At 38.7% G+C, this 27,468-nt stretch overlaps 1 protein-coding gene across 1 annotated transcript in view; it reads left to right on the top strand.

Annotated features, from left to right (window-relative positions):
* The window catches only part of rptor (regulatory associated protein of MTOR, complex 1), a 362,931-nt gene that overhangs the window by 5,998 nt on the left and 329,465 nt on the right, over positions 1-27,468 (top strand). Inside the window, exon 2 of the mRNA XM_048611098.1 lies at positions 27,238-27,340. Coding sequence (XP_048467055.1) covers positions 27,238-27,340 — 103 coding nt within the window. The remainder of the gene's footprint in view (positions 1-27,237; positions 27,341-27,468) is intronic.

Here is a 27,468-nt window from a genome sequence, read left to right as displayed (position 1 = left end):
CAGGATACAGATTGGTGACTTGGGCGCAGAAATGGTAGATGGCGTTTAATCCAGAAAAATGTGAGATGATGCATTTTGGAAGATCAAATTTAGGTGCGAATTATACTGTAAATGGCAGAACCCTTAGGGACATTAACGAACAGACGAATCTGGGTGTGCAGGTCCACACTTCCCTAAAAGTGGCATCACAGGTGGTCAAGGTGATCAAGAGGCATAAGGCACGCTTGCCTTCACTGGTCGGGGCATGGAGTACAAGAGTTGGCAAACCACGTTGCAGCTATATAAACCCTTTGTTAGCCTGCATTTGGAGTATTGTGTGCAGTTTTGGTCGCCACGCTACCAGAACGATGTGGAAGCTTTGGAGAGAGTGCAGAGAAGGTTCACCAGGATGTTGCCCGGTCTCAAGGGCATTGGCTATGAGGAAAGGTTAAAAAGACTAGGATTGTTCTCACTGGAAAGACGGCGGCTGAGAGAAGACCTGATAGAGGTCTGCAAAGTTGACAGGCATAGATAAGGTGGATAGTCAGAGGCTTTTTCCCAGGTTTGAAGTTTCAATTACAAGGGGGCGCAGGTTCAAGGTGAGAGGCAGAAAGTTTAAGGGAGATGTGTGAGGGAAGATTTTCATGCAGAGAGTTGTAGGAGCCTAAAATGCAGTGCCAGAAGATGTGGTGGAAGCAAGCACGTTGGCAACATTTAAGAGGTGTCTGGATGGTTACATGAATGTGGAGGGAATAGATGAATACAGACCAAATAAGGGCAGAAGTTTTTTTTTTAGTTTTAGTTACGGCATGGTCAGTACAGGTTTGGAGGGCTGAAGGGCCTGTTCCTGTGCTGTACTTCTCTTTTGTATGTGTACCTAGGTACCTTTGTAAGTAAGATAGTGTTGTAATTCATTGACTGTAAACTTTTCACTGTACTCATTTGGGTACATGTGACAATAAAGTAAATTTAATTCAATTCAGGAACAAAGTCTGAATTTAAAATGGAAAGAAGAAGCCTGAGATATGATCTTGAGTTGCACTTAATTAACTTGAATTGATGTTTACTTTTAAGTTGGGAATAGGGCAAGAAAACCTATTCTACCTTTTCCTCGTGTAGAACTTTCAGCTGACACCTGGAAGGTTTTCTCAAGAGTAAACATCATGGAAAGAACCTCCATATAACGTTGTGGAATCATTTTAAAATCTAATTCGATATTGCTTGAGATTTTTCTGAAAGGAGGGATAAATTGTCTGAAACCCTTCCCTCATTTATTATCAGCGAGTGCAACAATGTGACAGAAGTACAGTAAAATGGGGAGTCACATTTTAGTCTCTGAAGTACCATGCTAGGAAATTATTTCTTTAAAGGTAACAGAGCATTTGCAACGCTGTCTGGCCTGTCCAGAGATTATAGTCAAAACATTGCACTATGTTACACATATGAAATAGTTAATTTTGATTTTTGAGCATTTGGTTTCAGAGTCATCCCATGTAAAATTCAAGAGTAATATCAATTTTACGTCAACATTTATAATTGATTTCTGAAGGGAAATCTAAAGAAACTATTGCTGTGCTTTCTAAAAATGTGGATAGGAATTTAGTGCTCTGTCCCTAATAGAATTTTGAACATTTTCTACCCTGGTCATTTCTGAACAGTTTCTGTTCTTGCTCCCTTTTTTAATGGGATGCAGGCCTGAATATTGATGGAGCACACTTGGCCTAACCAGTCATTATTGGTTCAGTCTGGATTGCAACAAACACTGTTAGGCCCTACTCTCCTCTTTGAAAGCTGCTGCCTACTGCAGGATCACTCTGGAATCATTCTGTCAAATATGTCCTTTAAACCCCTGCACTCCTGTTCCCTTTGCTCTCACTTTCAATCCACCTATGTAAAAAGCTTATGAACATTTTGTTCCTAAGATTGAGACTAGACAATCCGCTTATCTCTGCATCCTTGCATCCCCTAGTATAAACATGCAATGTGCCCCAATGTCCTAAACTCAATCTTTGTCTAGTTTCTCTACAGTCTTCCCTCCTGCTCTCTCTGAAGTTGTCTTCTCTGTACAGCATTAGTGGTTCTCCACCTCTGGCTTGTAATGTGCCCTAATTCTTTTCTTCCACTGTTAGCTGTGCTATCAGCTGGTATGACCCCAAGTTCAATTGCTTCTTTTCTAAACTTCTCTTGCGCTCTTCTTTAAGATGCTTCTTAAAGCCTACTTTTGTAAAAGCTGTTCAACCTGTGTCCTAATATCTCCTTATGTGAGTAGTTCTCAAATTTTATATGAATATGCTGATGCTGCAAAGTGCCTTGAAACATTTTACTATATTAAATGTAATCTAACATGCAAGATCTTTTAAGGAAAAGACCTTCTTTTATTGTTCCGGTGAATAAAATCAGAAAAGGATACCATACATTTACAACATGTCTCGCCTGAACAAAAAAAGATTGTTCCATGCTGATTGACTGACGTGTATATCGACCACTTCCTGTTTTACTTCACTTTTTAAAAATTTGCAAATTTCCTTTTTCACCTCATTTAAAAGGTTTGCTTTAATTTGAAACTGATCCGAGTGAATAATGCTTGCTATCTTTTGGATGTTGCAGAATTGCAGCAGCATATGGATTGTTTCCTGATTCTTGTCTGGTTTTTTCAGTCCTTAAAGAACTGTACAGCATTATTAGGAGGAGGAGTATACTATTCCACCCGTCAAGCCTGATATGCCTGTCAATAAGAATTTTGTGGTTCAGTTAGATAATGTTTTTTTTCCTAAACGTGAAAAAATATAGGCCTGAGCTATGTGGTAAAGCATGATTTGTATCTAAGAGATAAGGCAGAAGTCATTGTATCAGGATCCAATACAGCACAATGCCCTCTACCAGGCATTTTTGGACATGCATGAACAAGAGAAGCAATTGTTTTTCTTTCTAACTTGTCAAGTTGAGGTATTGTTTAACGAGCAGACATTCAAGCCAGGAAATGTAAATTAGTGAATTCAATGTCAAGCCAGTGACCGAAAGCAAAGAGAAAGATTGAACTGAGAGATAAAAGCAACAATGAAATTATTTACAGTAATAATCTCTGACAACGATTCAGAAGGAATGAAGGACTATGTTTGATAGTTTTAATCACTTGATCAGATGTGTTATGAAATACCATTTTCAACCCAGACTTTCCGGCTTAGCGGTAGAGACAATACTGTCCCACAAGAGCCCACTCCATATTTATCATTAATTTTCAGTGTCAGAGGTGGATTGGAAGTAATTAAGACTTAACATGCAATCAAAACAGCACTTGACAGAACAAGACAAATTCTGAAAACAGCAACTTCATTCCTTTTGGTATATTTGGGAGAGCTTTTATGCGGCTCAGGGAGGAGTTGCGCATCTCAGACATCAATTTCTGAATCTTTGTATTATCTTCAATAGCCTCAAGTCTGATTGGCATGTAAATAATCAGTGAGCGCCATTAGCCTCATGGTTATTCCTCATGGTTATTTTTGCATACTAGTTCCTTGTGGATACATTGAGACTGCGTGCTTTTAAGTAGAGGAATGGGGATGGGAGCCAGTTATTTCTGGGCTTACGATGAATATGGATGGTCTGTTGTAAACAGGTGGATTCCAGCAAACTTGCCTATAGTTGGTGCAGCACTCAGATGAAGAAAGGGGTTCTTACTTTAAGCTTTTCACACTGCAGGTAATTTGATTTAACTTATTTCCTGCGCTCCAGTAAATATTATTACATCAGTTGTATTTGTTTTTAAATGCTGATTTTTTTTTTGTTTCAGGATGCAAGTCATCTTTTTGTATATTATAGGATTGTACACTACGCAATATATTTTTGGAATTCATTGGCAAAATTCAGTTTTCAATTGTGTAAATATTTTATGATTGAGCCAATTACCTTCAATAAAGTTATAAGAAAGAAACCTATCCTCCCTGCTTTACAATGGGATTGGGTTAAGTTGTTAATGTATATAAGTGCCAGCTGCTTGCTTGTACCATTGATTTGTGGATGCCTTTAACATAGAATATCTGAAAGCATTTTGTAGGACTGCTATCAAATAAAACTTGACTCTGAGCCACATAAACTGACCTAAAGAGACAAAGCTTTAAGAAGTGTCTTGGGAGCGAGAGAGGGGCATAGAGATTTAAGGAGGAAATTTCAGAGCTTAGGCAGCAGAAGCAATGAAATTTGAAAGTAAGAAAGAGACCAGAAAATTGGAGAAGTGTAGAGATCTTGGAGGATTGTAAGACAGTTGGTGTTTAGAGGATGGATTTCCAGATAGTTGGTCATGAGCCCTGGTCAACACTGGCCCTGAGCCCCACAGATTCTGGAGTTGTACTGCTTTGTCAATGGAGAATAGATGAGGTAAGGCAATCTGAAAGGTACACCTAAAGTACTTTGAAATAAGGCAGAATCTATGTTTTGTAATGGTGAAGAGCCATTTGTCACATTGTGCACTATATGGTTCTTGTGTACTTTTGACTTAAACAAAATCCACATGTCTAAATCCTTTTAAATCCTTTGTCCGTTGTTTGCACTACACTTCCCAGAACAGACCAATCAAGAATAAACCTTTAATTCCAAAGTGCAGCGATATTTGTGTGCATTGCTGGAATTGGACTATTCAGTGAGTTAGAGTATATTGAAAATGTTTTCCTTCTGATCGTCATCTTTGCTTTTCATTTTATTTGGATTATGAAGTTGATGCATCATTCATGGTGGAATTATTAAAATAGAAAATAAGGTCTTTTGAGACTTGAATTGTTGAATCTCATTTTAAAACAACCGTTCCAGTGATTGATTCTGTAAATTTGAGAAATTTTGCAACAACACTATTTAAAGGGTACAGAATCCATCTTTCCAATTTTAGAAGCTGTTTTGATATGGAATGTCCTTCAGTTTTCACAAAATGCATGCATTAAAATTGTATAGTTCTTCTAAAACACTTCGGCAAGGAATTGCAGTTAGTACCTTTCGAGTGAGATGCATTTGGCTTTGCACAGTCATAACTAACTGATTTTGAATAAAAACCAAAAGAACCTCAAATGCTGTACATCCAGCAATTTCTGATTTTGTTAGAAGTTCTGTTTCCAGTATTTGTATTAAAACTTATGTTTAGTGAAAATCTGTTTTACTGATTTTAAGAGGGAACCGTGAGGATCTGTACATGCATTCTCGGGGCTTAACCAAACCCTGATTACCAAAAGTTGTTTCATTGAAGAAATGGTTGAATGAAATCTGCAGATATTATGCCTGTAATATCCTTGGCACATTACAGGATTTAAACTGATGTCTTCCTTTCAGAGTAGGACGTTAAAATGAATTCCCTTTTGAATAGAAATGAGCGAGCAAGATGGCAAAAAGTTCCAGATGATAATTGTTAGCACTGAGCTAAAATGAAGATATGTTTTTCTCAAACTACTGTACACAACTTATTAGACTTCTGTGAAGTTGAAGTCAGCAGAACCACAGTTTTCCTGGTACTCTTGAACAAAACTGAATAATGGATCGGTTGGGGGGGCGTGGAATGGAGTTCAGTTGCTTGGAAAATTAGAAAATCAAAGTTAAAGGAGAAGTTAGGAGTGCAGGTTAGTAATGAAGCTAATAATGATCGGAAAGTAGAAGGAAGGGACAATGTGTGAATGTCATATTCCATCAAGGAATCATACAAGAGTAGGGAAAATTGATAATGGAACAAATTAGCGATGTTGTGTCTGAATGTACAAAGTGTTCAGAATAAAATGAATTATTTAACAGCACCAGTAGAAACAACTGGGTGAGATTTGGTGGCAATGCTAAAATGCGGCTGCAGGTTCCCCATCAGCAGCTCCTCAGTGGGGCACAGTATAACCAGGGAAATATTGCTGGTTTGTAAGAAAGGGCTGGCAAGAATCAATCATGGATGATTTTGACATGCATGTAGACTAGATTAATCACATTGGAAAGGGTAGCCTCAAGGGAGAATTCATTGAACGTATTAGAGATTGTTTCTTGGAACAACATTTTGGGGAACGAACCAGGGAGAGGCCCATTCTTCAGTACGGTGTAACGAGGAGTGTAATTTATGATTTTGTAGGGTGTCCTTTCGGGGAAGATTTGATCATAAAATGCTAGAATCTCAAATTCAGTTTGAGGATGAGAAACCGGAGTTCCACAGTAGTGTTCCACAGTTACATAAGTACGAGAACAAATTTGGCCCATTGGACTGTGCAGGAGGGGTGCCAACTTAAGACTGAGATGAGGAATTTCTTCTTTGAGGATTGACAGTCTTTGGAATTCCATGCCACAGAGAGCTGTAGGGGCAGAGTCCTTGTGTATATTTAAGGCTGAGATAGATTCTTTATCAGTAGGAAAATCAAGGGTAATGGGGAAAGGGCAGGAAAGTAGACATGAGGAGAAATGTTGGATCAGCCATGATCCTACTGAATGACAGAGCTGGCTCAATTGGCCAAACAGCCTACTCCTGTTCCTATTTCTTATGTTTCTCACCAGTTTTCACCATTTTGTATGCTAAACTATAAAGTAAGGAATCCTGAGTCCTGTTACTTTCTGCCGGAAGCCTTTTAGTTCTTTGCTAACTTTCCAGAACTGAAAAGCAATTCTTGGCTTAAATGGAGATTCAGGTTGTGTTTGCCTAAGACAGAGTTGACTAAATTTGTGAGGTAGCTGTAATTTCATTCTTGGTTCTCTGCATGATGTTGCTGTTTCAGTTCGCTTTTTTAGACCAATATCATAGGACACTCTGGTTCCATTTGGGGGCGAAAACCTTTGTTAACCAGAATGCAAATTAATGAACAGAAGCTTTTGAAGTGTGATTTGGAAGAACCACATTTAAACTTTCGTACTATCTATGTTTCTGATTGTTTAAAATGAGGAACAATTTTTTTAACTTGGATTTTCACAGGCCATTTTTTTTCCTGATAAGCTTGTGATAAATGTTGGCAAACAGAATTTTATATTTTTGTTTAAAGCATTAATTTGAATATGTATTACATCTTGAGGTTGGTTGGCTCGCCAAGCTGGTTTGTTGTTCCGCAGACGTTTCGTTACCATGCTGGGTAACATCCTCCGTGCAGCCTCCGATGAAGCGTCGGTGTGTTTTCCCGCCTGGTTTTTAAATTCTGGGGTCTGTTGCGATGGATTGCCTCACTTCCGGGTTTCCTCCGTAGTAGATTGTATATGGGGTTGAGTTCAATGTGTTTATTAATAGCATGCTTCGTGCAATAGCAGCTCAGCGAGCCAACCAATCTCAACACTCTCAACCTGAGCTACAGATCTACTCCAAAACCTTAGACGTATTACATCTGTATAATGATTCTGACTCTTCACTTTGTTTTTTTTCTTCCCCTTTTCTCCCTGATCTGCAATAACTCTGGTGACATGAGGACTTATTATTCAGTGTGAATCTTTGACACAAACTTGTCTATGGCACTCCATGTTGTGCTTTGCTCGCTATCTAATTGCTTGAATTTACAAACAGATTATTTTTGCTAGCACTATAAACTCTTCTATCTATATTTAAAATATTAAATGCTGTTGGAAGTTGTGGACTTTTGGTGACTTTTTCTTGTTCTGGTGCTAGTTGAATGTATGGTTAATAACATACAACAGTAAAATGAACAATGGACAATGCAAAGCATTTTTTATTGATCAGAATTGCTTATAAAGTTATTTAAGGTTCTTTAGTTTAATATTCAGGAACTTCTGGCCATATCTAAACAAACCAAGATGCATTGAAAAATAGAGACTTATTTCCTCAAGGCAGCATTGGTTTAGTAAGGAGCTGATAGTTCCAGCAAATCATATTTTTAGCGCATTATAGTCAATTTCTTTTTGTCTTAATGATGTGATTGTAGTCTGCAGTAGGTTGCTGTGTTGAAAAGTGCTTAACCAAGCTGTTTTTCACACCAAGATCATTATTTCTTATAAGTAATTTCCTGTGTATCCAGTGGAATTTGTGAATTGCAGTGTTACAGTTGTGTTTTTAAAAAAAATACTGTTTTACACTGAGTTGCAGTATCTGTAAGACTTGCAGTTATATCCATTATTAAAATTATCCTGTTTACATTATGTTAGTCAAATCTGGATCTGTGGGGAGTAATTAGACTGATATCTAACTAGAATAAAAAAAATTCAAACTTTGTGGAGACATTTAGCTTCTTATTGTGTACATATATTTAGATCAGGATTTTAATCAGGGAGAGTAAAATATTAGGAGTTTTGTAATATAGCACAATGAAAGCAATCTTAATACTTGTCTGCTCCTATGATGCTGCTTGGCCTGCTGTGTTCATCCAGCCCTGCACCTTGTTGTCTTTAATACTTGTGGTCTGGTTATATATTCCAATTAGCTGTCCGAGCTAGTTCCTTGTATTGCAAACCTTTTAATTTTGTCATGATTCTTAGTATGTTTGGAACTGGTCATTGGATACCTGGCCCAATAGGTTGAATTAATTAAAGCAGAAAAGCATTGGAAATACTTGGCAAAGGAATCAAGTTAATGATCTAACAAAGTTCACTGACCAATCACTAAGACTGGAAAAAGTCAGAGATATAAGTCATAAACTCATGGTTATAAGCAAGAATGGAGACAGAAGGAGAAGAGGAAAGAACAAAAAGTAAGATTTGTGATGGGGTAATAGGCAGGAAAGGTTAACGGACAAAGGAGATGGTGCAAAACCAAAGACATTGGTAATAGGGCAAGTAACGGGTAATAGGTCTAGAAGAATTGTAAACGTCAACAGCAGGAGCATTACAGTAGCTGCTATCTGGAAAAAGTGGATTCTGGATGGTTAACAATGATCTGACGTTGAATTCTGTATCAGATCCAGAAGGCTGTAAACGGCCTAGTTGAAAGATGGGATGATGTTTTCTAAGCTTTCACAGCCCCCTTTTTGATCCTTTCTGTTTCCTCCCTTTCCATGCCTCTGCATTCAATTTAAATCTGTTACTTTGCTGAATTTTACTGAGTTTTGATGAAAGGCCATTGACCTGAAACATTAAACATCATTTTGGGCTCCACAGATGCTGCGGAACCTGCATATTTCTGACATTTGCTGTTTATATTTTAGTTTCCCAGCAATTGTGTAATATTTTGCCTTTGAGTTTAAGTTATTGACCTGTTTCTGTGCTTTTGTTGATCTCAAATAAACTACACAAAAATGCATGAGATGGTCACCTGCAGATTTTCCTTTTTAAAAAGAACAAAATAAGTGTTCTCATGGGAAAGCACTTTGCCTTTGTATTTTGGCAAGAAAATCTACCATGCTGAGGCACAACATATTACTGTATTGAGTGCTAAGTTTCTGAGCTACCTGGTGAAATTTTAGAACAAAATAGATCACAATAGCATTGTTAACTGGTACTCCTGAGCAAAGGGTGAGGGGGTATTGAATTACTTATCTGAGGAATGAAACAAAGAATCTTGGTAATTGAGCAGGTAATAAAAAATAGGGACAAGTGTCTTGACAAGTCTCAATAACAGTTAAAGTTAGGTTCAACATAGGCTTTTGTTTGTTTCACTTCAAATCCTTATCTGATAGTTGTGTCAATGTTAAGGCATGGCTGAGGCATTCTATAGACTGAGACTGTGAGCAGAGGTGGACTGCAAATTTTGAGTCTCGATGCCCTGTTCAGGCTGAAGCAGACCTTCAGATTTGACCATTGTAACTACCACCACTCTTACTCACCCCCACCCCGTCAATCTGCAGATGAAACCCTTGTCCATGTTTCTTGCCATTTTCAGACTAGATTACTAGGCTTGCTGGCTGACCTTTCTTCTACACTCTCTAAGAGGTTATCTAATCCAAAACTGCCTGTATTCTATCCCAGATTGCTCAAAAGTCTGCCCTTTTCTTTCTGACAACTCCTAAATTCACAACACTTCCAAATTTGAAATTCTCAATCTCATGTTTAAATCCCTTTGTGACTGTTTCCTCGTTTATCTCTAATTTTCACCAGTGACAAACCTTGTCTGAACTCTGACCTGATTGTTGTTTTACTTGCATGCACGCTGTCCCATCACTCTGCCATTTGAAAGTTGTGCCTTGGGTGGTATAGGCATCGTCATATTTTAGAATTCCTTTCCTAAACCATCTCATTCTTAAAGGCCCTCCTTAATACTCACCTCTGGTCAAACATTTTTGGTCACCACCTTAATATTTCCTCGTTTGTTTCTGTCTCTATTTCATCATCTTGTCCTTCAGTGCTGAGTCTAATGTTAAAATTGTTAAAATTGCTATATAATGTGTAATTTTAAATTAGAATTGAATGGATTAAGTTACTATGTTCTGTACTCACCTTTGTTAATTTTCATAGTACTTTTATATCTCACTAAATTGAAGTTTTGTCAGGTTGAATATTTTTTAAAAAGTCATAAATTTAGAATAATCTGAGTAATGCATTCTCTTGTGATATTCAAGCAGATTTCTACTGATAGCAACGTGAAATGATCAGTGCCATTTTTGTGCTACGATTGTTGTTTCATTGTGGGGCCACCACAGGGTGCATTTTAAGCAGGGCTTTGTTTTCTTTCTATGATGCTTCTATAAAGCTCCGCATGCCTTCAGAATTCTAGTATACAGTAAATGCTAGTTGAGACTGAACTCGAGGTCTGGTCTCATATTTGAATGCCAACAAACATGAACCTTAAGCTCCCTATGGTGTCTGGTTGATCAACTTCAGAATTATGAATTATCAGGCAAATTTCTGACAACATTTGTCTGTAGTGCACATGCTTGAGAGAATATTGGTGTTTTACAACTGAATGGCACTTCGTTGCATTGGTATTGATCCCTTTTGGGACTTTATTGGGATTGGGGATGACCTGAGACTTGGAGGCAAGGTGCATGGTCAAATTGTAACAAGTAAACAGGGAAACAGTTCGCAGAATTTAGAGCAGCACCTTATATTGACTGGAGTTGTGTGTCCTTTCTCTAATTAAAAGAAACATTTAGCATAACAAATGATATGACTTTCATTTGTTCTTTACCTAATACTTGTGTTTTTGTTCATTTCAAGTTTAGATAAAACTTTGTAAGGCAATCCAATAGATATTGTTGGATGCTCATGCATACTACCTCTGGATTATGCATTCTGAAGCAATTGAGTTTGAAGGTACACTAAAGAGTTTATTTTCTGAGAAAGGTATTTCTGATATCAGTATAATGTAAATTTGAGATAGATTGATACAGAAGCCTTTAAGTTGATTAGAACAGTTTCAGTTTCAGTCTGCTGATGACTGATCGCACAGTTATTTGTTTGGATACTTTCAGAATTCTGTATTTCTGTAAGAAATTGTGATCTTTTTTCATCTGCAAATCCCTTGTTTCTTTTATTGAAGGTGACGACTGTAGTTAGGCACTACAAAGTTCAAGCTACTCTGGTACTAAGCCTCACAGATGAGCAACAGGCAGTTGCACTATATTGTTGCAAGGCCGTTTAACTGTAAAAGCTATCAAACGTTCCACTGAAGATGTGTACACCTCATTTCCCCGTGTCTCTCAAACTTGACTGAGTTTTTTGAGGCAGTAACCAAGAAGATTGATGAGAGCAGAGCAGTAGATGTTGTTTACTTGGAATTTAGTAAAGCCTTTGATAAGGTTCCACATGGTAGACTGATTAATAATGTTACTAGGTCACATGGGATTCGGGGAGAGCTTGCCAATTGGATACAAAATTGGCTTAATGGCAGGAGACCGAGTGGTGGCAGAGGGTTGTTTTTGGACTGGAGGTCTGTTACCAGTGGTGGTCCGCAAGGATCGGTGCTGGGTCCATTTCTGTTTATCATTTTATATAAATGATTTAGATGAAACTATAGGAGGCATGGTTAGGAAGTTTGCAGATTACACCAAAATTGGTGGTATAGTGAACAGTGAAGAAGGTTATCTAAGATTACAAATAGATCTTGATCAATCGGGACAATGGGTTGAGAAGTGGCAGATGGAGTTTAATTTGGATAAATGCAAGGTAAAACAAACAAGGGCAGGACTCCTACATTTAGGGCCTTGGGTAATGTTGTTGAACAGAGAGTTCAGGCATCATGTTGAGATTGTACAGGATGTTGGTGAGGTTTCTTCTGGACTACTGTGTGCCCTGTTTATAGGAAGGATATTATTAAGTTGGAGAGGATTCAGAAAAGATATGAATGTTGCTGGGAATGGAAGGTTTGAATTATAAGGATAGGCTGGGACTTTTTTCACTGGAGCATAGGAGGTTGAGAGGTGAACTTTATGGAGGTTTATAAAATCATGAGGGGTATAGATAATGTGAATGGCAGGTGAGTTTCCCTAGAGGGGACTAGGGAACATATTTTTAAGATGAGAGGAGAAAGATTTTTAAGAAGACATGAGGGGCAACTTTTTTACACAGTGGTTCGTATGTGGAATAAACTTCCAGAGGAAGTGGTGAAGTAAGATGCAGTTACAACATTTAAAAGATGTTTGGATAAGTACATGAATAAGAAATGTTTGGAGGGCTATGGGCCAAGCGCAGGCAGGTGGGACTAGTTTAGTTTGGGATTATGGTTGGCATGGATTGGTTGGACTAAAGGGCCTATTTTTGTGCTGTATGACTCCGACTCTTTTAACAAGGAGTATTTTGTATAGCAGTCAAATGCAGAAAGTGCAATTGATTCCCCTTTAAGCCAGGAAAGGAAGGAAGGAAGACTTGTGTTTATATAGCACCTTTCACAATTTCAGGACATCACAAAGTGCTTTTGAAGTGTGTGATTGGCACAATGTGGAATTGCAGCAGCCAGTTTGCACACAGCTTTGCAATCACTGGTGTGACAGTGACGACATGATTTATTTGACGTTTGGTTGAGTGTTAATATCAGTCAAGATACCAGAGAAAACTCACCTGCTCTTTCAAATAAGTGTTTTTATCTCTATTTGGATGAACAGGTGGGGCCTTGGTTTAACATCTCAACTGAAAGATGTTTTCTCTGACTATGCATTCTCTTAACTGGGCATCTGCTGGATTTTTGTGCTGAAGTTTTTGGTGTGGCACTTAAATCTGCAACCATTTGTTCTGGAGGTGAAACAGCAACCCATTGTGTGCTGTGACTGACCTAGGTTTTGAATGCAGAGACCAATTGCAGCAACTTTACTGCTGCATGGCTGGCACCAACTTACTTCTCTCTTCTTGGAGATGAAAGCTAATATTTTTTGGTTTGAGTGTCTTGGTACTGTTGCATAGATGTCTTTACTCTGGAAAAGCCATTTTGTTTTAATCAGCTGCTTTTTTTATACTGTAAGTTTAATGTGAAGCAGCAAGGTGCAAAGTTCAGTTTCTGGTCCATACCAAACTGGTAGATACAGTGGTTATGGATATTGTATTGGCGTGAAAACGTGCACAGAATTATTCAGTACTGGGCTGCATTGCAGATGTGTGAATTTCCTAATTAGATCTCTTGCAAAGTACACTGCCACAGGCAGAGAACGAGTTGGTCTTGCCAGTTAAAAAGACTTTGTGATATTACATGTTGTTTTCAGCCCTTACTTGGCATCTAATTTATCATTTGCTGCTGATGGCAACTGTAAACTATTACTTTCTGACCTTGAAATTAATTTAGATGAGATCTTTTGTGTCCTGTGCTAAATAACTGCAATATGCCCATCAATGCAGAATTACCTGTCCGTGATCAAATATAAATGTGTGTAGAAAGTACTAAAGTCATAAGTATAATGAGATGAAAACGATACTTATCTACACCAGCGTGGGTAGAATTGAATATACACTCTAAACAACAAAACAATAATCTTTTTCGAGAAAAAGAATTTAAGACACGTCAGTTGAGAATTTGATTTAAACTGAAGGGGATTAGCAGAGATAGACTTCCTGGATGCGCATATGTGTACCGTGCCAGGGAAAGCAACCAACGACGTGGAACTTAAAAGTTGATAGGAATTTAGAGTTTTGCTCAAACTACCAGGGAAGAATCTCTTGAAATAAGTTAGACAAAGATGACAATGGTGAAGTCTGCGATATACATCAAAATTTTTATAGTTTTTTTTGAATAATAATTAATAACTTGCAAGTTCCTTCTCACTACTTGGATCGAGTAAAGTTTCTAATCTAAGGATGGAGTAACTTCACGTGTACAGCCCCCACACATCCATTATTGCTGTCATTTGCAAGCTCCACTGGTTCTGTACCTTCATGTAACAAGATCCTTGTCCATTTTGCCAGATTCTTCTATAGGTTTCAACCCATTCTGCTTAAATCATCTGTCATATATCTTAGCCTTTTGACTTTGGAGCCGTTATCACATCAAACATTTGATCAGTTGTCCCTCGGGGTGCCTTGGAGCACTTAAAACAGGGTGGTGACCGTGGCAGCAGAGATAAAAAAGCTTGCTTGAAGGAAAAGAACTCTCAACTTTTCAATATTTTTAGTTTCATCTTTGGGTGCAGTGCTTCAGACATTTTTGTTTTTATTCTTTCAAAACTCTCCTAAAACCATATTGTCTAGATACTTCAACCCCTTCCATCAAAAACCTCAACACTTGAAAAGACAGTCAAGTTCTTTTGGTCTGCACAGAAATTTTTCCTGTCTATGCTTGGTGTATTTTCTTTCCTCTATATCCCTCTTCCCTTTCCATAAGTATTCTTGCAACTTCCTTTGCATTAATGCAAGTATTTTACATATTAGTTAAAGATATTAATGTTTTAAGTATACAACTGATGCATACTTTGAGTGGTATTTATTAACGTTCTGCAGTAAAGTGTGATTTGTGTTTTGTAAGGTGTTGAAATGGAACAGTATCAAAAGGCCACTAAAAGCGGTGTTGGAAATTTAAGTTATCCATGCTTCATTACTACGGCATTCCAGATTTACTTCATGACTGGTTTCTGTCCAGCAAACAGGTGTTGAAATAGTGCATATCTATCAACAGCCAGCACTCTGGTACAGCTCCAGCTTTAGGGAAATGAATGTTGTGTTGCAGTCTGAATATGATATCTCAATTTATTGGCCATAAAAAGCAGCTTTATTTGTTAGCTTGGCTGAAGCCCATTCATCTTTCAATTACTAGAGATGATCAAACACTTCTTAAGCAATTTTCAAAGTTAAACGATGACCATGCACTGTTTTTAATGGGCAGATCGGTGAGATGGCCTTGAAGGTGAAAAAACCCCGCTTTCCCTATGAGTTTACTGAACAATAGAGACCAGTTGAACAATACATCTTGACTTTCTCAAGAGAATCTTCGTAAATGATGTTGGGATTATGCAGTTGAACAGGAGGAAAGATTTGTGTGAAAACCGAAATAATTGCGGATGCTGGAAATTGGAAACAAAAACAGAAATTGCTGGAAAAGCTGAGCAGGTCTGGCAGCATCTGTGGAGAGAAATCAGAGTTAACGTTTTGGGTCCAGTGACCCTTCCTCAGAACTGCTTTAACTGGCGCAAAGCACCAGAGGAATCATGGAAGAAAGTGGGCAAGAACTGGGCAAGGGGAGAAGAACCCAAGTCTAGGTAGGACAAGATGAATTCTGTGGGACAGGAGAAGGCAGAAACAATAGATCTGCCTGGGCAGTCCTGTTTGTGGATTTTTGGGAAGGAGGTAGAAGTGAGCTCTGCGGGGTTGGGAGACTGTCAGCTTGGAGGCAGTGGGGGTGTGCAAGATCACCAGATGAAATGAGGTTGGTGACTATTGTGGACACAGTGGCCTGATGTTCCATGTTGGGGTCATGGTCCGGGGCAGATAGAAGGTATCTGAGAGGTGGTGCTCAGCCTCTGCCGTGTAGAGGTCAGTACGCCAGACTACAACAGCACCACCCTTATTGGCAGGCTTAATTACAAAGTCAGGGTTGGACCTGAGAGCATAGAGTGCAGTCGGTTCACGGGAGGATGGGTTGGAATGCGTACTGGGAGACCGAGAAATTGAGGCAACCAATGCCATGTTGACAGTTCTGCGTGAAGAGGTGGAGTGGAGGTACAAGGCCAGAGGGAGCTGTCCAGGCGGAGGGAGAGCGTTGGAGGTTGGCAAAGGGATGTGTGGCATGGGGAGAGGACTTCTGCCCAAAGAAATGGGCATGGAGGCAAAGGCGACAGACGAAGAGATCAACATCATGTCGTGCCTGAAATTCATTAAGATGGGGACGCAGTGGGATAAAACTGAGACCTTTGCTGAGTACAGAATGTTCAGCATTAGAGAGCAGAAGGTTGGGAGGGATAGTGAAGAGTAGCAGAAGGTGGGGTTGGGAAAGGGGAGGGAGGTTCCAGAGGGTCGTGAGTATCTCTGAGTTGTTGCATCTCGTAGACCTTGATGCCTGAAAGGAAAAGAAAAGTTTTTTGTTGGTATGTTGAATGAGCCGAGACTTAAGTGGAACTGGGGAGCAGTGCACCTCTGAGCCAGTGTGAGGCGGTGCTGTTGGAGAGAGGGGTTGAGTGGAATTGATGATGCATGGCACTGAGTGTGGATCTCAGGATTTGGTGAGAGCAGCTGTCTGTGGAACTTTGAACATCATGGAGATGCTTATGATCCTGGGTGGATTCAAAATGTGAAGGATGAAACTTGAATTGGAATCCATGTAGTGGGAGTCTGAGCTGGAGGCAGTTACTGAAGAACGTGATGTGGCTGTGGAAACGAGTTTTAACAAATACCTTGTCAAACACCAGGCGCTACAGAGAGATTAATGACGGTGGACAAGAGAAAGGATTGGAATGGAAATCTTGTTGGAGAAAGGAGCAGAACTTCTTCAAGTTGGATATGCCTGGAAGAGGTGTGGCAGTGAGTTAAATACTAATGAAAACCGCAATAACTGCTGGAAACGCTCAGCAGGTCTGGCAGCATCTGTGGGGAGAAATCGGAGTTAATGTTTTGGGTCTGGTGACCCTTCTCAGAACTTGGCTAGTTGTAAGGAAGGGTCTCTGGACCTGAAATGTTAACTCTGATTTCTCTCCACAGATGCTGCCAGACCTGCTGAGCTTTTCCAGCAATTTCTCTTTTCCAAAAAAGATTTGTGTACCTCAGTGGGTTAGCGTTGAAGGGTACAAGTTATCAAGAAAGACATCAGAAGTAGAATTAGATTTGTGATTGATAGTGTTGAGGGGCTGCTTTCTGTCTTGGGTGACTGGTTGACGCTGACCTTGACCTCTTTCCCTCTAGGAAATGAGGTTGAATCCACCCCACAGCAAGGTGGACTGAAGGGCTCCTCTTTCTGATAGGGACCAGGTCAGAGCAGCGGGTCACTGTGTGGTATCATGAGAATTCCTGACAGAATTCTTAAGATGGATATCTGAGATTCTCATTCTTCAGGCACTGTTTCCAAGAGAAGTTGGATGTATACGGAAATGATATAAAAGCACTGGAGAAGATGCAGACAAGATTTGCTTATAGAGCAGACAGGTGGTATCTAGCGGAGATTTATCAGGTTGGGGCTCTTTTTTTCTAGAAAAGAGCAGACCAAAACTTTTAGAGATTTCTTTGATTACAAAAGGTTTAATGTAGTAGTCGCAGATGAAATATTTTGAGTTCTGGGAAATGTTTCCTAATAAACTAACTGAGTCACTGAGGAGAAAGCTCTATGCTTGAAGTGCAGAGAATGTGGAACTTGCTGCCTCATGGAGTGGTTGAGGTGAAGAGCATTGATGTATTTAAAGAAAAGCTGCATGAGTGCTTGAGGGAAAATGTCATTGGAGACATGTTGGTAGGATGGGAGGAGATTCCTGTGGAGCACAAACACTGGTATAAACCAGTTGAGCTGAATGAACTGTACTCAAAGCATAAGTCGATTTGAAACGGAAGACAAAAATATTTTGATTTGAACTGAAGTTATTGTTTATGGCTATCTGTTGTTACTATAAGTACCATTATTATGTGAATTGGTTTTCTGGACATTAAATATCAGGCATAGTGCCATTAGATGGATAAGCAATAACATTATATGGATGATCCATAAAAGATGGCTTTGGTTTTAATGTTTCAAGAATGGAAGCAGCTAACATACCTTTCTTGTGCTGCTTACCAGCAGCTGTGGAACCCTATTGTTATTGTTGAGCTGATGGACTGGTATTCACTAGTAATTGTAGAACTCAGTAATGTCTTAGCGAAGATTGTTGAGGGCTATTATTGCAAAGTGGAGAACTTGCTATTGCGAGGAGTCAAACAGAAGTGTTAATGTGCAGCCGACTGTTTACTGAGAGGGAGAGCTGGAAGGGAATTTGGATGATGCGCTGCTTCTTTTGCAAGGACCTTCTAAAGAAAATGATACAGAATTATTTTTTGACAAGTTGCCTGTTTGAGCTATGGGTAATTTAAGTAGATACAACAACCACCTGTAGTAAAACAAAAAATCTTAAGGTACTTCAGATGCTGAAAGAAAAATGGCTGATGAGACAAAGATTGAAAAGGGTGATAAAAACTTGGCTGATGTTTTAAGGACTGTGTTAAGGCAAAATAGGCAAGTGGGTTATCCCGTGCTTTCTAGCACTTCTGGCTTTTTTTGCTACTGTTGAGTTTTGTTTTTATAATAAATTTGGCAGAAATTCTCAATGCTCTGATTATACTCCACAAAAGGTTACAAAATTTCCCAACATTCCAAGATATAATGGTTTCTAATGTTTTTTTGCTACATTGTTATTGCACTTTAGATACACAGGCTATGCTGACGAGAAAGGCAACCTTACTTTTAAAAGCTTACAAGTGTGAATTTACAGAGGTGTTGCCACCAAATGCTACCCTACAGTCTACTGCCTGGCATTTGAATTCACTTAACAAAATGGTAGTGCAATCTTGGTTTAGGAATTAATTGATACTAATAGGTTAACGAAAATACTAAAATTTAATACCGTCCAGTATGACGATTGTTTGGAAATTGAAATTCATGAAAATGACCGTATGGGACCTGACAACAATCGGTTGTGGAAGCAGTGTCTTGGAAGAAAGGGCAATAGCTTTAATGTGGACATGTTCATGACATGAGACCCCAGAGAATTGGATAGTAATCACCTGAAGGTGCAATGCTGAAAGCCTGGAGCCTGCATCAGCAGACATTGGTAACTAGTAGCAAAGTGTTAAGAGTGTGGAGCTGGAGGAACACAATAGGCCAGGCAGCATCAGAGGAGCAGGAAAGTTGATGTTTTGAGTCAGGACCCTTCTTCAGAGTGTAGTTTTCTCTCGCTAATGTAATTTCCACCAGTTTGTACTAGTTTGAAGAGCCTCCTTTGAGTTCATGCCTGTAACTTTTTTTTATAGATGTTTATTCTTGATTTGTGTGAAATAATCCCTTGTTTTAACTGTTCAGGCAAGTACATATTTATCGATTTGAATGCAATGTCAGATTGAAGAAATGGTGCTTTGCAACTCTATCGTGGTCGAACCTCAATAGTTGTGTGGCTCAGGAGCCCTTTGGCGAAGCAATCTTTGCAGAGGAAGATGGCATTTCAAGAAAATGCAACATGTACTTTCCTCAACCCTAACAAGCTGCCTTCTCGATTAGCTAAGCTTTCCAATACGTAGTGAGTAATTCAATAGCCAGTTCACATGACAGGTGGTCTTGACATATAGTGCACAAAGCAATCTCTCTGGCTGTTCGGTCAAGATTGTTTTCAAAATTCTTCAATCATATGTGAAACTAGTTTTCTTTTAAATTCTGAACAAGTTAATTTGGCAGAATTTTATTGCTGGAGCATCTGTTTCTGTCAATGAAAATGAATTCTAATGAATGTTTAGTGAAATTTATCAATTCACAAAATTGTTCTCTTTAAAATGACAAACTACTGTTAATTCAAATTTACTAACTGAATAATTTAAATCCACAGTGTTTAAAGAGCTGTTGTGCCATTTTGATATAATGACTTAATTTGAATTTTTGGGTAACTAGAATTTTTTGAGCAAAACAGCATCTCTGAATTATCAAGTCGGCTGTTTAATGAATTACCAAGTAGACTATATAATTTACTTTTTCCTCCTGAATGTTACACCAATCTGACTTGGTATCAACCATATAAATAGGCATATTATTTTGTGTAGATTTATCGTGCATGGTTTACTCTATTATTTCCAATAGAATGTTTGAGAACTATATATGAAAACTGGACTTAATTTTATTGTAGTTCCACATTTTTATATGCATGAGGTACACAAATCTTTTAAAAGTTTTATAATTTGAATCAAGATCATTGGAATCGAGATCGTTGGCTGGAAGGTTGTGTAACTTAGGGTGTTCTATTTAACAGAGGACGTCAAGGCTAGGAGAGAGAACAAAAATAAATTGGGTGGCAGTTGGGATGGACAGCTTTGCTTTTAACTACAGATGAGAGAAATGTAGACCCTTTATACTGGAAGAGTGATACCACTTGATGTGATGGAGATATTCGGAATTTGCAGATTTTGTTGGGGTAAATTGAGAAAAGAAACAATTCCTTATGGCCATTTAGTGGGTAAATGAAAGGTGTACATTAAAATAAGCATACGATTGAGAGTGGTCAGGAGAAACATTTTTCAGCAGATGGTTTCTAGGGTGCAGATTGAATCAGCAGGAACAGTGATGGAACAGTTCAGGAGGTAAATTATAGCAGCAGAATAGATCTGTATAGCACTTTGTCAAATGATTTAAGGACTGTCTTAAAAGAGGCTAGAATGGCTTAATGAGGGAATTTGTTTTTAAGAGCTTTGGGATAACAGCCAGAAATGTGCAATGAAACGTGACGTGTGCTTTCCAGGTCCATCACTTAAGTCTTATCCCAAGGTGGCAGTTAACAGGAAATCCTAGCTTTCTGCCCAGTCCAGAATTCTTGAAACTCCACTTTGCAGCTGAGATCGCACAAGGCAGCTTTTGCTAGATCCTTAGAGTCTTGGTATGTGGTCTTTTAGTAACACGGTGTCCAATGGGTTTCTGTAGAAACCAGAATTGGAGAAATGTTGTGCTGGAGGAAATTAGCGATGGGGAAGGTAAGGCTATGGTGTGATTTGGAAGTGAGGATGAGAATTTTCAAATTGTAGAATTGTTTAAACTGGGACTGGTGTAGGTTAGCAAGCTTAGGAGTGATGGATAGAGAGGTATCAGTGCAAATTGAGACAGGGGCAGTCTGTTGAATGACCTCAAATTTATGTAGAAAACAGAGGCCAACTAGGAATGTTCTGGAAAAGTTAGGCTCTAGGTTAGGCTTTCTAGAAAAAGACATAGATGAAGGTTTCAGGAGAGGCTATATCGAATTAGTTTGTCTTAGTGATGGCATGGTTAAATGATTGGATGCTTGTTGTCAGACCAAAGAAGGTACAAAATTGCCTGCAGTTTGGTTTGGGCTCGAACAGTAGTGAGGAACAGGATTGTTTCAGTGGCTGGTGAATGAAGTTTGTGATAGTATTTGAAGACAACCGCTTCGGTTTTACCAAGATTTAGTTGGAAGAAGTTTCTGCTCATCCAGTATGGAATGGTTGCCAATCGCTCTGGTTGTCATTAGATGGAATTGGGCGGTTGTCAATGAATACACAGAGCCGGATGTTGATAAAAGTGAATAGTTCAAATGATAATGAGCCAAAATGTTTAGCTCTTTCAGAGCTGGCATAAACTCATGTGGTGAAATACTACAAGAAACACTGTAATGTACATTAATTTTATATACAGTGCTGATAGTTTAATGTTAACCTTAAGTAAAAAGCATGAGCATAATCTAATGATGATTAACAGACTGGAGCTTAGTAAATTTCGAGGTTCAACCCAATGATATGGAGAAATAATAAACTTGATTAGGGAGAGGGTTCTGAAGGATAAATTTATCCCAAAATATTGATGTTTCATTAAACCTCTATCCAAGTGCAGCTGGTCAGGAGGATTAACAAGGACATAAAATATGTCGGACAGAATGATTTTGCAAATATCTGAATCATTTAAATATTAGAACTACTCAGTGACTGCAGCAAACTCTTCATTCAGATGAAAAACCTTGGCAGTGGTGTGTAGCACTCCATTTCAGTACCTAAAGTTAAGAAGTATTTAGACATGTTTTGCTCAATCCTCAGTCCCACTTTACAACATTAAACATGGCAGATATTGGAGGTGAAACAGGTTTATTCACTTGTAAATGACCAATGACTAATACCCAAGACCCAGCTCCGAGTTATGAAGCCTTCTAAGCGCTGATGCTTGTGAACGGAGAAAGTAGGGGATAAGCACCAATATGAGGGACAGAAGAAGGCAAAAAGAGAAAGTGGCAATAGTTGGAAGCCCATGAGTGAGTAAAAAGGAGACTGATACCCAATATTTGGTACTATGGTGGACAGACAAGATGGAAAGGAAGTTGAGTAACTAAAGGAAGTTTGGAATTGAGAGACTGAATAGCAGGATCAGCGTGAAGGTAAGGGACCTTATCCTGGACTCCTTGCATCCACATTCATGACAAGCAAGGCCAGGTGAAGTCAAAGATCATCTGAAAGGGGAACAAAAAATAATAAGACAACATTATTAAAATTTCATAAAGGAAAAAAAAAATTGAACAGTGGCACAATTTAACCAATTTTACTGTGGGTCGGGCATAGTGACGCCCATGAGGGGGACAGTGTATGAGACTTTGAATAGCTGAACTAAATGTCAGTGAAAGAATTGTCTTCTCACGATTAAATTGCTCTGTGACAGAATGAGTGCCAAGTCAGTTGGTATTTGTGGAAAAAATGCAAGGGTATTGATTCATCAGGAAGTAAAAGAATATAGACTCCATGCCAAAGCTGTAGAAGATGAAACTGATTCTTCCAGAGGACCTGAAAGAACATTGAATGCCCTTTTTATTCTTGTTTTTCATTTTCTATTTAACTGTCATTAATGTGAATCCTAAAAAATAATTAACCTGACTAAGGAGTTAATCGAAATGCTAATGGGATGTTAATGGAATTACTTTTCAAAAAAAGATATGCAATAAAAATCCTCATTGATGTTTTGGCATTTTGTTTCATGAGATGACTACATATATATCTTTAGTGTAGAAGTGATACAGATATCAAAAGTGGTAAGTTGAAGCAACATAAAGTGGCAGTGAAAATAAAAACAAATTCAATATTTGAAACTTTTGATGCTGCAATTTACCATATTGTATATTTTGTTTCTTTTCCACTGCCTATAAAAGAAGCTGTACAGAAAGGAAACTGGAATGGAGAAGGCATATTTTTGATGATCCGTGGTGGAGTAGTCACTCAGCGTGCCTTATTACTATCTCCAAATGCTAAGCTTTCAAGAACTGATCTGTTAAGTGGTAGGATGTGAAAATTTGCTGGGGTTGTCAGCTAGGTTATCTTTACACCTGGGCTTGTATATTCCTTCCTTCCAGAACATCGAAATGGTGCCTTTTTTAAATCAAGTTTAGCTGTGTTAAGATGTAAAAGGTGGAAAATGAACAAGACAGGGAATTCCCAAGCGAGGTATTAGGAAGCACTCGGGCAATACTGAAGGCTGCATGTAAAGAATTTAAAGCACAGTAAAGTTCCTCAATGGATTGTGTTAATTTGCAGCTTTAAATGGACAGCATCATTTGTGAAAGTACAGCATTACTTTTGTCCGTCTTTTTTTGATTTTTTTTTCTCCCTCTTGAATATATTTGAATTCTGAGTTGCTTCAGATAGACCATGGCAGACGTGCTTCTTCAGTGGTTCTCCTGCAAACTTTTGCAGTTATTATAGATTTATTGATAACATTGGCTACATTACTGCAGCTTATTATAATATATTACAAGTGACATTTAAAATACTTAATGGTGTTATTTGAGAGCCACGCGCCACTTGATATTCCACTGTGGATGAATTTACTTAACAACAATCCTGTGGCACTTAGAGCCAAAACTCTTGTGGAGGCTTGGTTAAATAGACTGTGTTAAATTGCTTGTAACACTGTTGAAACCATTGGAGTGATTTAAGTAAGATTAACTACTGTTTTTTACTTCAGTATACTGCAAAAAGGAAGACATGCTGTTCACATTTTGGGATGAGTGGTTTCTTAATGACTCTAGTTGATTTATGTTTGCAGAAGCTGAAAACAATGTTTTGTTCTGAAGAATGTTTATAATTCTGCATGACTTTTTGATTCCTATGTGGATTTGAGAACAAATGTGTTGACCTCCTTGGTCTTCCTCCTATTGGTGCAGTCTGGATCAATATATGAGGCTCTGTAGATTGCAGTCAGTCTGAGGTACTGCAAAACAAAGTGAGCAGGTTTTGATGAGCATCATCTCTAGATTCTGATCTGATCCATGTATTTCCAGCATTTTGTGGTTAAATTTAAGATTTGAAACATTTTAAAATTTTTTTGATTGTAGAACAAATTGATTTGAGTACCATGCTTGGAAGTGGACTTTTAAGCGTAATTGGAAATTGGACTTGTTATTGTTTAGTGGGTTCTGCCACTGCTTTTTGTGATGCTTAAACATCTGGCCAAGAATATCCTTTTTTAGTTCTGTTGGCCAGTTTCAGGTAAAGTAGCAGCAAAGTCTCTGCATATGCTTTCAGTTTCCCTTGGCGTGAAGTAACAGAAAGATCAGTCCTGTTCCTGTTATCATGACTTCCATTTCTCACTTTGAAGCATGCAGGAATGAACTAGGCAGTTCATCATTCCTCCTAACATTGCACAAAAAGAATTCAAAAGCTGCTGGCTTTTGTGACCAAGGCTGCCTGATGAAAAGCAGTGGTACCGATGAACTGCAGGCATCTCTAAAATCATATTGCAGTATTAGCTGTCATTTTCAGGAGAAGAGTGATGTGGAGAATTTATTCTCTATTCTTCAGTTATGGACCAGACCAAACTCCCTTAAAATATATTAAGATAGTCTAAACCCTAACGTTTTGAGGTTGTAGACATGCTCGCTGAGCCGGTGGGTTTGGTTGCAAACGTTTCGTCACCCTGCTAGGTAACAACGTCAGCGTGCCTCTGTTGACGCATTGGTATTCTGTCCCACTTGTTATTTATATGCCTCAGCTTGTTGGGGTGTTTGGTACCACTTCCGGTTCTGTTTCTCAGTGGTTTGTACACAGGGTCTAATTCAATGTGTTTGTTGATGGAGTATGGTTAGAATACCAGGCCTCCAGGAATTCCCTGGCATGTCTCTGTTCGGCTTGTGTGATTGTGGATGTCTTGTCCCAGTCAAATTCATGTCCCTCTTTTTCCGTGTGTAGTGAGACAAGTGAGAATTGGTCGTGTCTCTTGGTGGCTAGTTGGTGTTCATGTGTCTGTATTGTCAGTTTTCTTCTGGTTTTGCCTATGTAGTGTTTCTCACAGTCCTTGCATGGTATTTTATATATTACCCTGTTTTTGCGTATAGGATCCTTTACGTTTGTCAGTAGCTGTCGTAGGGTGGTTGTTGGTTTGTGGGCTACCCTGATATCTAGGGGTCTGCGTAGTCTTGTGGTCATCTCTGAAATGTGCAGTAGAGTGATTAGTGAGTCTGGTCATTTAGTGTCTTCCTATGTGGTCTGTCTCGGAGGTAATGGCAGGTTGTGTTTTTCAGGTATCCGTTCATTTTGAAGACTTCGTATACGTGCTTCTGTGCTGCTTTGCGTAGTTCCGAGTCACTACAATACGTTGTGACTCGTTTAAGTAGTGTCCTGATGCAGCTCCATTTGTGGTGTTGGGGTGGTTGCTAGTGTAACTGAGTATCTGATCTGTAAGTGTGGTCCTTCTATATACGCTGGTCTGGAGTTCCCCGTTGTTTTTGCGTTCTGCCATTATGTCCAGGAAAGGGAGTCAGTTGTTGTTCTCTTCTCCTTTTGTGAATTTTATCCCAGTGAGGATGTTGTTTGTGTGTTGTTGCATTTCTTCCTGTTTTGTGCGTTTGATAATCACAAAGGTGTCATCGACAGACAGAGCTAGAAGAAGTCCACTGACAATATTTGATCATTACCTTTAAATAGCAAAAGCTGAGATAAACATTAGTTGTTCTGTTTCTGATCTACGGTTGTTTTCTGTGACAGGTTCCAATTTGAAATGCTGGAAAATGTGGTGGGTATTCCAAGTAGAAATACTGATGACAATTTAGAGTCTATGTGGTCAGTCTCACTATTGCAGGAATATCTGTACCACACTGTGGCTGTCATTAGTCTCACAGATGTATATCTGTAATTAATTTAGTTGGAATATGGTGATAATGATGAAATAAAAGCCCAAAATAACAATTCCTTATTGGCAAAGACATGGTTTCACTTAAAGGCAGGCTGTGGGGATAATTCAACTATTGGGTGGGTTAGGAGAAATAATTATAAACATCCTGAACCAGTTGAAATTAAGAGACAGCATGGGCCATATACCTATGGGCGTTAACCAAATTAAGTAATTATTAAGAGATAGTAGGAACTGCCGATGCTGGAGAATCTGAGATAACAAGATGTAGAGCTGGATGAACACAGGCCAAGCAGCATCAGAGGAGGAGGAAAGCTGATGTTTCGTGTCTGGACCCTTCTTTAGAAAATGAAGGGTCCAGACCCAAAAGGTCAGCTTTCCTGCTCCTCTGATGCTGCTTGGCCTGCTGTGTTCATCCAGCTCTACACCTTGTTATCGAAGTAATTATTAATATCAGCATTGTCAGTTATATTCACTAAGTAAGTAGTATAACTGCAATGCTAATCAACATTAGCTATATTTTTTAAGAATTCCTCATTTGCTTCATCATTAGCAACCTCTGTTTTTCTCTCCTTTTGAAATACTCCTTTATACCTACCTCTTTGATCAAGCTCTTGGTCTTCTATCCTAATATCCTCCTTTGTGACTTGATGTCAGAATTGTGTTTGATAATGTTCTTGCAAAGCACCTTGGAATGTTTCACTGTTAAAACATTCAAATGCCTACTGTTATTGAGATGTACGTTTGTTAAATGTGTGTGTGCATAATTTCAAGCTGAATCTCTCTTGTTATTTTAATCAACCTGTTTGAACATATTGTGATGTGTGGAGGCACCTTCTGGTCAAGAGGGAAGGACTCTTATCACTGTGCCATAAGCCTTTTTTTTATGCATCTATTTAAAAGGGATATTCAGTAGATTGGGATTGTTTATTCATAAATTTGTTCAATTACGTGTCTCACCAGCGTAACTGCGCACCATCAAAGCCCCACAGATAAGAATGTACCTTTTGTTTGTACTTTTCAGTTTTATTTCAGGCATAACCCATATAAAAGCCAGTGGAATAACATTTGCAGTGTAATTCATACAAATTATGAGTACATTGAAAATAAATAAAAGCTCATAAGTGCATGTGATAATTGTACTTTGTTGCTTTGCACTCATTGATTGGTCCTGTTTTTGGAATAATTTGGAATATTTTGTGTTTTAGATGAAAACTGTCAGTGTTGCCTTAGTTCTGTGCCTGAATGTTGGTGTGGACCCCCCAGATGTGGTGAAAACTACTCCCTGTGCTCGTTTGGAGTGTTGGATAGGTGAGTAACCTCTTAGTAAAAACCAAAAGAACTGCAGATGCTGTAAATCAGAAACAAAAACAGAAATTGCTGAAAAAGCTGAGCAGATCTGGCAGCATCTGTGGAGAAAAATCAGAGTTAACGTTTTG

The sequence above is a fragment of the Rhincodon typus genome, chromosome 23 (genome assembly GCF_021869965.1).
Source record: "Rhincodon typus isolate 14 chromosome 23, sRhiTyp1.1, whole genome shotgun sequence".
Taxonomy (NCBI): Eukaryota; Metazoa; Chordata; class Chondrichthyes; order Orectolobiformes; family Rhincodontidae; genus Rhincodon; species Rhincodon typus.
Note: the sequence above shows the minus strand (reverse complement) of the source record. Positions and strands in the feature narration are given on the sequence as shown.